A 12,991-nucleotide genomic window follows, 5' to 3' on the forward strand; every position below is an offset into this window, starting at 1 on the left:
GAAGTTAGTCTGTTCATTGGCAAATACTAACAGATAGGTCTACCATTAGGAATAATATAGAATAAAACATAATTTTTGTTTTCTGTCGTGTTAGTGGATGACGGCAGGTCGTGGGGTAATATCTGAGATGCTTGTGTCATATGGACAGATTCATGGCCTTCAGCTTTGGGTGAACTGGAAAAGTGCAGATAAAATGGTGAAGCTTCAGTACCAGGAGCTAAAGAGCAAACAATTCCCAAACCCAGCAAAGATTTATATAATACTGGTCAGAAGTTTGATTAATTCAGATAAAAGTCTATTATGCTCACCACGGCTCCATTTATTTGATCAAAATACAGTAAAAAGTAACACTGGGAAATATTGTAACAATTTAGAATAACTTTTCTATTTTTATATAGGCCTATTCTTATATATTCTTCTGTATTGCAATTTAATCCAGAGACAGCAAAGCTGAATTTTCAAAGCCAAAATTCCTGCATGATTATCAGGTGATAAAATACATGCTCCTCATAAATATTCTAAACCACTGAGTGAAAAAAGGAGTCGGTATGTGTCACTCACATCTGTTTATCGTCTGTAATTTCGCAAACATGATCATTTGTTCATCCATTTATCAATACATTATGACTTACCCAGGCTTCTGTCTGTCTCTTTCCAGGCTGTGATTTACAGGAAATACAAAATAAAGAGTCACGGTGAGCAGCTATAATTGAATGTTTGATATAAACGGCCGACTTCTTTATAAATGTTCCAGCCAATCATAACGTCCGATTTACAATCTGATACTGGAGTCCATCACACTAATTGCTGCTGCAAGGGCATCCTCTGTCCTATCTCTCACACAACAGCAGGAAATTAAGAGCAGGTTTTATTGGAAGTGGTTTTAGTAAAATATCTGAAATGTAAAATGTGGTTATGGAGGTTTTTTCTAGAGCAGAGGGGAGAACGCAGCGTTGAAGTTAAATGTGAGTCAGCCAAAATGTTGGGCTCACTGAAACCAGATATGCACTGGAACTCACACACAATGTTTTTACATCCGTTCGAGCTCATGATTTAAACAGTATTGAACAATTTCTCTTGTTTTTTTGTCTTGTAGCAATAATGAAATCTGGTAAAAATGGATATGTTATGAATAAGGAATATAACTGTTGTTGTCACAGTAGTCTTCTGCTGTAAAACATAATTTTTTCAAGACTATTTCGTGGTATTTACATGCCTTTTCTGTTGCCAGTCAAAGATTTAACCGAGAACTCCGACCATGTACCTCTGCTTTGTGCTGAGGTCAGGTGCAAAGCATGTGAAGCTTTTTCCTGAAGGTAAAAAATGATTATCAGATGCACTTTGAGTTTTCCCTCATGTTAGGTCAAGTTTTCCATTAAATCCACATTTATTTACAGACATTAAATACATGGTTTAAATGGCATTTTCCCTTGTTAAGGCGAAACATTTTGAGTCTTTATTTTCCTAAAATGTGTGACTATAAAACATAACTGGGGAACCTGATGTTTTTAGTGAGGTCTCAGACTGTGGTTCCATTGTACATTAACATAGGATTGATTCATTTAAAATGAGTCACTTTTGACAGTAGTCTCAATGTCTAAAAGTTGCCCAGTTTAGCTTCATTAACCCCTTTTTTTTATCATTTATCAACAGCTTTCATCTACACCCGTGCAGGTTCTTTATGCACTGGTGAGTTCAAATGAAGACCATCTAAAAAAAACGATGTCTTCCTCAGGCAAATTCGCTAGCAGATTTCCGTCCTTGAAATCCGAGCAGGTGCTTTATGATTATTATCACTTCCTCTCTCTCTCTCTCTTGGACGTCTGACAGACATTTAAACTATTCTTATGATCTTGTGCCAACGGCAACTCTAAACCCTCACATTGAGAAATGAGATTGCCAAAGCAGTGTTTGATATGTTGATTTATCAGGTTGATTTAGATGATTTCCAGGTTGTAGGACATACATTCATTAAATACTCCACCTGTGTCTTTAAGGGAGTGAATCTAGTTTTTCCATTGTTCTCTTTAATACAATTAGTATAAAATAGAGCAAAAGTTGAGAAGCAGACTTTTTGAAACACTATCATCTGCGTGGGTGGGATACTATGTGGGACCATCTTTGTCCCACAAAACATATCTCTTGTTGACATTTTTTCCTCATTTAATCTGGTTTGTGGGGTATCTGGTCTTCAACAACCTTGAAGTAGCTTTGTATTGTGAGCCAGGTCTAGTTATGTAAAATGATTGATGGTGTATATCTAGTTTTATAACATCATTTGTGTAGGACTGTGTAATTTATTCTGGCTGTTTGTATTTTCCTCAGGCCCAGACGATGATCTGCAGACAACTGAGCCACACCACACAGTGGTTTTGCGTCAGAGTGGAAAACAAAGTATTTATTATTCTACTGTTCCTAGGAAGCTATTCTGTTTGTTTTTGTATGAATTTTACTGTTAATTCAGTCTGTTTATTCCCTTTATTATTATTTCCAGGCGGCTGAAGAGTCTCACTTTGTATTAATTTTTGGTGAACCCATTTATGAAACTGCAGTTCAGCATGGTAAGTTATAATGGTTTACTCTTTTTTTTTAAAGAATTGTTGAAAAAAGAGAAGAATTGTTGAAATTGTTTTCTACGTGCACAAAAATTATTCTCGTACCTTTGTAAAATTATGGTAGAACCATTGATGTCACATGGACCATTTAAACGATGTTTTTACTACGTTCTGTGCCTTGACTGTGGTACTACCCTTGTAAAAATATTTTAATTTATGTTCCGAAGATTAATTTTTTTTTTTTTTGGTGAACTATCCCTTTAAGTGTACAAATATTTAATGCCAAATGTTATTAACATTATTTCTGGTGTATTTCTGAGTGTACAAAGGTAAAACATTACTTCAACTCTATGTAGCCTCTTTCTTTTAAAGACCTTTTATGTGACTCCATTTATTCCTATTTTTATTTTGTATTAGGCTCTGCCGGTTCACATTGTATCTGATTACAACATGATTTTCATTTTATTAAATATCTGTGTCACGTACTGTGTTCTTCTACATTAAAGGGATAGTTCCCCAAAAAATTACATTTCTGTCATTAATTACTCATCCTCATGTTGTTCCAAACCTGTAAGACCATCAGCTCTCAGATTTCATCAGAAATATCTTAATTTGTGTTCCAAAGATGAATGAAGGTCTTATGGGTTTGGAAGGACATGAGTGTGTGTAATAAATGACAGAAATTTTGGGTGAACTATCCCTTTAACCCTAACCATTTTAGATCTACATGTGACCACACAATTCATCCACATTTTATAAAAGTGACCATGTTTAGAATCTACACAAACAATAAGGTAATAGATTCTTTTAACTGCTGATAATAGATATTTTTTTAAGCTTTTAAAGTAAAAGCATTCAGATGATCGGATCGAGCTTTTAGAGTGTGGTTGCAGAAGACGGCACTCACAACCCATTATGCTGCATTAAAGCTCCCTTTAATTCTCAACTCGTATTACAAGCTCATTGTTAAATCTGCCTGAGAGTGAAGCACACACACACACACACACACACAGAACGAGAGAAAGGGCATGCCGGCTTTGCTCCAATCCTTTTTCATCCTGCCACTTTGTTGCATTTAAGTGGAATATTGGCTGGATTCTCTCTCTCTCCTCCATTCATCCCTCCATTCCCCTTCCCTCCTCCTTTTCTTTCTTTCCCTCCTCCTCCTCCTCCTCCTCCTCCTCCCCCTCTTTCACTCCTTGCCCTCTGTAGAGGTCTGGATCACATTTAAAACCACATGTTCCTGTGTGTGAGCAAATGAGTCTGGAAGTCAGCAAGCAGGAAACGTGGTGACAGCAGAGTGGGACCGGAGCACACAGTAACGGGACAGACATGCACGCCTCCCAGACAGCCTTGCACGCACTGGAAGCTGAAGAAGACTGGATGTGAGCCCGTGGCGGATTTTGCAAACATACATTTAGTTAGACACATCCGGATCTGTAGAGACACTGGGCCAAATCTGGCCAGTCCAAGACGGATGACGGCATTAAGAGGTTGTCCTGATCAGAGAGAATCGCAGAAAAGAGGAAAAGACTGAGAAGCCCAGAGTAGACCAGCACAGATTGATATCTCTTTCTCCTCCTCTTATTTATTTATTTTTTTTTAAAGAGGAGAGCCCATTTGGCTCTGGAAAGCTCGATGTGACAGGTCTTTATTGGTGTGCCTGTGTGGTCCTGTTTGAGAAACCTGCTTCGTGATTTGTGAGCATTTGTTAGTATATACACAGACTGGCCTCTCTTGCTGCTAAATCGCTGGATGGTGCCCTGGAGAGCAAGTAGCAGAATGAAGACACAGAACTGTGCTGGACTTCACATGTTGTTACTCCTGTATGTCAGATTGATGCTGGCCGTGGATACCTACAGACCCCAGAGAGTAAGTATGGCGGACCTCAGCAGACATGAAGAACACCACTTGCAGCCAAAACCTTTAGGACATTTTCTTTGTTCACAGCCAAATTTGAATGGTTTAGTTGAAAATATTTTTTATTTAGTTTTTATAGTTTTATAGTTTCCTTTTTATAGGTTTTCGAATGTTATAATGAGGTATAAGCAAAGTCTGTCCATGTAAAATAACCTTTTTCTTAGTTCTTAAAACATAAAAAATCTAAGAAACCTTTATCCACTAAAGAACCTTTTGTGGAATAGAAAGTTTCCATGGATGTTAAATATTCTTCATGGAACCATAGATGCAATAAAACAACCTTTATTTTAAAAGTTCGCTCACCCTAATGTCAAAACTGTATGATTTTTTCTTCTGAGCAACATAAAAAGATATTATGAAGAATGTTTTTGTCCATACAATGAAAGCCAGTTGGGTCTAAAATAAATTTTTCAAAATAATAGTTTTTTATGTTTTTATTTATGTTTGAACTACGTCTTTAACGTGGCTGTTACAAGAGGATTTAACATCATTTTGTGCTGACTCACTGACCACGGACCTGTTGCAAGCTCAGCAGGGCCGGATAGGGCCTTAAAGTGGAAGTGAAGCAATCAGTTAAGTTAACATTATTTAGTAAAGTGGTAAAAGTGATTTCCACTTTGATGAAGAAATATATTACCAATGTGATTAATGTACAGTAAGCATTTAAAAGAAAAAAAAATGATGTTTCGTTATAGCTTTTGGATCAAGGGTGCTGCCATCTTGCAGTACCACTGAGTGTGACATCATGGGGTTGGTTCCCTCCAATGGCCAGTGCAGTAATATACACATTTCTTTACATTTTGAAATAACAAATGTTATTTTAACATACAAATAATTTGGGTTTCACTATGATTTGTTTGAATATTCAACATCAAACTGTCCATATGGTAAGTTTTGATCATTGTCTCCCAAACATTGTTTTCATAATGCCAGGTGCAACATGATGTAAACAGTACAATGTAATTCATTAATTGTTTTCAAACGAGAGTGTGTTCAAAATGTAAAGAACTGCTTACATTACTACACTGGCCATCGGAGCGAACCAACCCTGTGACGTCACACGCCGTGGGTAGTCTACTGCAAGATGGTGGCGTTTTTCCAAAATAATGCAAACTTGACTGACTGCTTCATTTCCCCTTTAAGGTTGCAAAATAGCAAATTCGATCATTTCCCTGTATGTTACTGTGGGAAGTGAGGTTGAAGTTAAAGGACAATGTTCAGAATTGCAGTGTTCGATGGACTATTAATGAGAATTTCCAAAGACAAGCTGTTATCACCATTCATCTCTGTGTGTATATCAATGGTAGGTTATGTAAGAAGGGTTATAGGTTACAAGCAGTGGCGAAATAGCATGATATCCTATTTGTTTTCACAGATACACTCCATAAAGAAGCTGTGTGAGCATATGTGTGTGTGTGGCATGTAGCTTGGTATCTGAGCGCAGCCTGAAGCATTGTAGAATTTAATGTATGTTCAACCTCTCAATTTTCTCATCCATCTCATTTCTTCTTCCTGGTTAAGGGCCTCCACTTCATTCATTTTGAACAGTTGTAACTCCTACTCTAACTTTCTTTTAAACCCCTCCTCATTCTCTCGCTATTTCTGTTTGTTGTTGCATTGCTTGCACTGGTAAGTGAAAGCAGACGGCTCCACCCCAGCATACTGAAGGGATCTCAGAAGATCATGTCACTACACAACAGCAGGATGCTGGACTTCTCTGGTGATGACTTCCATATCGCGTGCCAGCCCTCTCCGTCCCTGTCTCGTCTGTTTTACTTCCCGCCTGTTTTGTGGCTTTCCTGTCTCATATAAAAGCATGATTTGAAGTATTTTGGCCGCTGTTGCTCTTTTTTTAATTTGCACTTTTTGGGACACACCCGGTGTGTAGTAAACATTCAAAACAAAGCCAGTGCTGGTTTTTGTCTGCTTAAATACCTCAATATTCTATAACTCACTTGGTATTGATTGAAAGGTGGCAGAATTTGACAGTTTGTATGTGCACTCCAACTAGTTAAGCAAATCGCATTTGAGTGATCTACTCTACACTTGCTTTTCTGTAATTAAGGGTTAACCTGTGACAGACTAATGTGCTGAACAGGGGTGCATATCCCAAAAGTATCATTGATCTCAAGTTCAATCCAATAGAGTTCAGAAGAACTGGCAACTAATACTGGCAATGCTTTTGGGAAATGCACTCCAAGCTGGCCAGGATCTATCCTTAGCTGATTAATATAAGTTGGTTGATGTAATAACATAAAATATATATATTTTAGGTTACATTTAAGAAAATGCTAAGAAAATTTGTTTTTAGTATTTATGCACACATGCTAACATTCAATTGTATTAGGTTACAGTATGTAGCCCTAATGCGACTGTACATCATCACCATTATTACTTGGCTACTTACAAAATAAATAAATATGTGGACATGACATATTGCTTTGTTTTGAAATATAATATCTGAACATAATTTCTCACTTTTATTAAAACAGTATAAAATCTGCCTGGCAGCAAGATGAAAGCTGTAACAATATTACAGTAATAATGAAACAATACTGATGTTTTCTTAGGTAATTTTCACTTAAGTTAATAAATGAGTCACAAGATGTCATCCGTTGTGTTTGAGTGATTGAGCAAGCAAATCTGCATTGTTACACCAGAGATAATAGAAGTAACCAGATGAGCAGACTGATATTCTCAGAGAATATTTGGAAACATCAGACCGGGAAATGCTACAACTGACCAGTAAGAAACATATAAAGTGTTTGACATTCAGCCAACTATGGTGACCCATACTCAGAATTTGTGCTCTGCATTTAACCCATCCAAAGTGCACACACACAGAGCAGTGGGCAGCCAGTTGGGGGTTTAATGCCTTGCTCAAGGGCACCAGAATCCCACAACCCTAGGGTTAGGAGTCAAACTCTCTAACCACTAGGCCACGACTTCCCCGAATATATTCCTGAGACAGCCATGTAATGCACATCATATTGGCATTATATTGACCATTATTTACTATCAATATTGATATTGGCCACTGAAAGAGTGCCCACTGGAGACTTTATGAAGGTTATTCTTCAGCTGTTACCAGGCACTTACAAGTTATTCAATCCATGCTTTGGAAAACAGCCACGATGTTCTGTTCATGTTGGTGGCACACATCCCAAACTCCAATCCCTGGGATCTGTGTCTTCACTGAGCTTCTAAACAGGTGGTCCATACTGAGCTAATAGAGCATGTGTTCCATTTGTTTACTTCAGAGTAGGCCTCTGCCAGAGGGTGTTCCACGTGTTTGGCTATACAAGCTGGTAAAAAAATTGAACTTTATGACCTGACAACAAGCCTAGACTCAAAACAAAGCACTAGACAAGTTCTAGAGATTCCGGCACTTAGGCCTCACAAAGTCTTACTGTGTGCAACAGTCCAGTCAGCAGCTTTGCTTTAAGACTCCATTCACCCACACTGAAGGTTGCAAATTTAATATACCTTTTCAGCAAGTTGTGAGGGAACACTCTGTGGATTATATTGAAGTTGTAAAACGAAGGATCTATGTGAGGTCTGATGCAACACACTGCCTATTCTTTCCCTTGTGTAATACCAATTCTATACATGGCCAAAAAATGCTGAGAAAATCCAACATCATCACTACTTCCCTCTAGTGGATAGAAAGAAAATGCTCCTTTAAATGTGCGCTTAGATTTTTTCCTTTTAAAAAGTTGTAGCCAACCACTAGTAGCTATAAATATATGTGCTCTCACATAACTATATCTATCTTGTAATGTAATGGCTGTTAACTCCTGCTAGTTAGCCTTTTATCATGGCAAGACTTCACATACCTCACAGAAAGCAGGAAGTTTGTATGATGCAAGCCTTTGTAGTGGGTTGTAAAGTTGGGGGTTGTGAAGTTGGGAAAGAAGGTGTTCCTAATTTGTGTAGAATTAGGGCATTCATTTGTTTTGTCCCTTCATTTATCGAACAGTTCTGTTGTTCCATACTTTTTGCTGATTTTTTCCCCCATAGGACATAAACCAGGAGAGGTGGGAACAGGAACTAAGGGAAGCTGGGAGTCTGGATGAGCTTATGATGTTGACCGAATACCCGGACTGGAAGCTGTGGAGATGCAGACTCAAGCTGAAGCACTTCGAATATCCCACTCCGCTTGAGAACCGCAGGTCAACACGCTATGCTGCCACATCATTCAGCCCAGAGATGCTAAAAGGTTGATACCTTCATGCAGACACATCTGGGAACATGTGCTGTCTAAGTACACAGATGTGTGTACCTAAAAAGTACCTAAGAAGTATACCTAAAAAGTACCTAAATGTTTTTTTCCCCCGCAGATATTGATGACGAATGGCAGAAAACACAGTGTATGCCCAGAGAGACGTGTCTAGATGTGGCTAAAGAGCTGGGCACCAGTACGGCTGTGTTCTTTAAGCCCCCGTGTGTCTCTGTCTTCAGGTGTGGCGGCTGCTGCAACAAAGAGGGAGTTACCTGCCGTAATACAAGCGTGACTTATATCAATAAAACTGTGAGCACTACTCATTGCATTGCGTGGGTATTACAAAAAAAAAACAAGTCCAATACAATTTGTTTCTACTTGCTCATTTATATAAAAATGATGTGCAATTCATTCAATATATAATTAAACAAATTCTAGTCTTAAAGGGATAGTTCACCATGAAATATTAAAATATAATTTACTTATTTACCCTCATAAATGACACTTTTGAAGCCAGCTTTAAAGCCTTGGTTCATGTTGATTATAATCAATTGGAAAAGTGCCACCAGTGTCATTCTTTACAATTTCTCATTAGGGTGAGCAAACAATGACAGAATTATTATTTTTGGCTAAACTCTCCCTTTAATGTGTTTATGTATACATACTGTTACATTTGACCTAGGGCTGCACAATTAATCAAGTTTCTAATCGCGATTACAATTATGGATGCCATAATTACATAATCCTTCAAAGCAGCATTTAATCATTCAAAGTCCACTTATGTTGTTCTGCATGCTTAAGATTTGTTTTCTTAAGTTTTTTTTATTATTATTATTATTGTGTTTTAATTTTAGTTTTAGTATAACATTATAATACCATGCATATTTAATTTTTTTTAATTGTTAAAAAAAGAAACCAATCCAATTTATAGTTGACATTTGAGGCTTAATACTATAGAAAAGTAATAAATGTTAATTGTTAATTTTCATGTAAATGGCATGGCATGCAGTTGCTTCAAACAAAGGTGTTAACATTATCAATTTAATTGTAATTAATAATTGCAATTACACTTACAAGGGAATAATCAACAATTACGTCAATTGACAATTTTTGTCATAATCGTGCAGCCCTAATTTGACTGTTTCTAAAAGTCGCCCTTTTCTTCCCAGGTTTTGAGTGTGAGTCTGGCTCCGTATAAATCTGGACCGGAGCCTGTGCTGGTGAAAATTGCCAATCACACTGAGTGCACGTGCCAGGAACATACGCTGATTCGCAGACATGTTCGTGAGAAGCACAAGAAGAGGTTAGTAAAAGAAATAGGTTAGTGTGAAAACTTGGTGCAACCTTGACATCAATTATTAGATATACAATGTAATATTCACGAACAGCTGATGGTTCTCCAGTTAATAGTTTTAGAAAATGCCAGCTTGATTACAAACAGAGCTGAATAAAGCTAACAATGAAACAATCAGTATTCCTCTGCTCTAACACTGAGTGCAGTGCATTTTGACTAAAATTGGCTGGGTATTTCTTGTGGTTCATCGCTCCGCAAAATATATTAGACCCAACCGTTGTTTTTCCAGTGCCATGCTGTGATATCCACTGTTGATACAACAATGTTGCTCTTGGAGAAATTACAGACTGAGCATTGCTGAGTGGCAGCCATATGTAGGAGTTTGAGTGCTCGTTGGCATAATAATATGTTTGTACGTGTATGCAGTTGCTCTCCTACACGTAAGCCAGAAGACAAGAGGCTATGCAACAGAGGTTTAATATGGGACTGGATGGCGGAGCGATGTGTGACGTACCCCTCCAGTAAACAAGGTCAGTGGGTAATTTATTTCAGCTCACGTATTGCCACTTCCTGTTCTGGCCTAATGCACTGATGCCTTGTTTACATTGTATTTATGATAATTACTATTTTGCATGAATGTTCATTCAGAATAGATCCATCAAGGTGCACACAAAACAACACGATTTATATTTTTTGCACAGTTATTGCATCTGCAGCATTTTTTTTTTTAACTAGATCCTCCGTCTACAGTCAGGGAGGAGGACTGTGAGATTGATGTAGAGCGATGTGAATGTATTCCAAAAGTACGGACACACAGATTACACCATACGTGAAACGATTCAACAAATCTTCTGAGGTTGGAACATTTTTCATATTCCTTTCACACTGTTGAATAGAAAAATGTGAGGACATAATATTTTCTGTGTTTTTTTTTTTTTTTTCTTCTATCGCAGAGGACTTCAGAAATAATTTTAGGCCTACTGTAATATTGTTGAGGTTTTCGTTTTGCTGTTTTACATTATATACAGATACAATTATAAAACAATTTCAGAGCAAATCAATGTTTCACATCCATTTATTTAAGCATGTATTTATTTATTTAGCTGCGTAATATGCCACTCCATGTCAGGGTCTGATCACCCTTTCAAGATTTATTATGTGATAATGCCTGACTTCTTGTAAATTCATGAGCGAATAAGATTTGAATGTTATCCAGATTCATGCTGAATATTAAATTATGGAGGCCTGTTTGAGCTACTTCCCATCTGAACAATGACACTTTCATTCATATATATATATATATATATATATATATATATATATATATATATATATATATATATATATATATATATATATATATATATATATATATATATATATATATATTATATTTTTTTATAATTTTTTTATTTATTTATTTTTTTACAGCTGCAAGAGAGAAAACAATAATGAACACAACGCCCTGACAATCTCCTGGATTTGCCAAGTGCTGAGGCTGCAAAACACCATTTAATTTATTTATCTCTCTATTTATATCAAATAAAAATACTTTTATTAACATTTATTCTCACATCTCATCAGTAACATGGCAGCGTCCTAAATATAAAAACAACGCTGCTTTTCCTGTCTGAACACATGAAAAATGATATCTGAGTAAATGTCTCTTTTGCACTGAAGACAACGTTTCACCCTGAAGAATGTCTGTGGAATTTCTTATATATAGTTTATATTTTAAACAGGTATATATTTAAGGATAAATTATAATTTGTCAAATTAGTCCCTATTGGGCTAATATGGATTCCATCCACGTCATGTTTCCATGGCGCAAGAGGACTACAGTACATGTGGGATGGTGTACAGAATACTTCATTACTTGACATTCTTTGAGAAAATGCCCAGGCCTCTGTTTTAGATGATGTTTTCACCACTGAGCATGCTGCCCATGATGAAAAAAAATGATGTACTGTAGATGAAAGCTGTTCAAATAATAATAATAAAAAGGTTAATTTAATATGCCTTTGATTGTGATATTTTCAAGGACTACAAAATCCATTTTAATGTAGCGTATGAAAGGTTCACATATTTTAAAAGAGGAAACATTGAGTTCTTGGTATGTTGCAAAGACATTTCATAATTTATGTCAAAGAATGGTTTCCTGTATAAGGCTGTGTAAGCCCATAAAACCATATCAGAGTGTTCTTTCAACTCACTTTTTTTTTTCTTTCTTTTTTTTTTACTGTGTTCCTGTAGCTTAATTGGTAGAGCACTTCGCTATCAAGTGCAAGGTTGGGGGTTAGATTCCCCGGGAACACAAGATAGGTAAAAATTGATAGCCTGAATGCACTGTAAGTAGCTCTGGATAAAAGTTTCTGCTAAATGAATACATTTAATTTAATTTAAAAAAAATAATACTTTTTTTGTAGCAATATACAAAGTAATATGCTGATATTTAATATGCTAATTATTAGATTAAATTATATTTAGTTAAATGTTGGTTTGTCTTTTTTTTTTTTACTCTTGTTTACTTATTGTTTCAAATTATTAGTAGCTTGCCTGAGAAGATTCAATCTCCCCAGCCCTGATTATATAGTATATCAAAAGTCTGAGTAGAAATGCTGTGAAATTGTGCGTTTGTGGACAAAAACTTTTTGCACAGAATGGGAGTCGTTTCCTGAAATGAACTACTTTCCACATATATTGCACTGAAAAGACAACCTGCCACTCCTGACATTTTCACTTGGGCACCTATTCACCTCCCTAAACTCATTCTTGACAGTTTGGACATCCTCTTGCTCCAGGTTGTGACTCCTGCACATGCTCTCTGTCCAGTACTGTTGAAGGTCACAGTCGCTGCTCCCTGGTGTGTTAAATGCCTGGGAGTCTTCCAAAATATCTTGACCTTTATGGATCACTTTGTAGCAAAAGCGCAATCCAGCCTCTTCACATACCCCTATATATACACTTTCTATATATATATATACACACACACACACACAC

The 12,991-nt window shown here is 36.7% G+C and overlaps 1 protein-coding gene across 1 annotated transcript; it reads left to right on the forward strand.

Moving 5' to 3' along the window:
- Window positions 1-3,649: 3,649 nt before the first annotated feature.
- On the forward strand, window positions 3,650-12,005 carry LOC128022780 (vascular endothelial growth factor D-like). Its single transcript, XM_052610571.1, has 7 exons — window positions 3,650-4,427; window positions 8,496-8,694; window positions 8,816-9,006; window positions 9,867-10,000; window positions 10,418-10,521; window positions 10,727-10,847; window positions 11,423-12,005. The coding sequence occupies exons 1-6, from the start codon at window positions 4,311-4,313 to the stop codon at window positions 10,822-10,824; spliced, it is 843 nt and encodes a 280-aa protein (XP_052466531.1). The 5' UTR covers window positions 3,650-4,310; the 3' UTR covers window positions 10,825-10,847; window positions 11,423-12,005.
- Window positions 12,006-12,991: the final 986 nt, after the last annotated feature.

This window comes from Carassius gibelio, chromosome A11, assembly GCF_023724105.1.
Source record: "Carassius gibelio isolate Cgi1373 ecotype wild population from Czech Republic chromosome A11, carGib1.2-hapl.c, whole genome shotgun sequence".
In the NCBI taxonomy this organism is placed as follows: Eukaryota; Metazoa; Chordata; class Actinopteri; order Cypriniformes; family Cyprinidae; genus Carassius; species Carassius gibelio.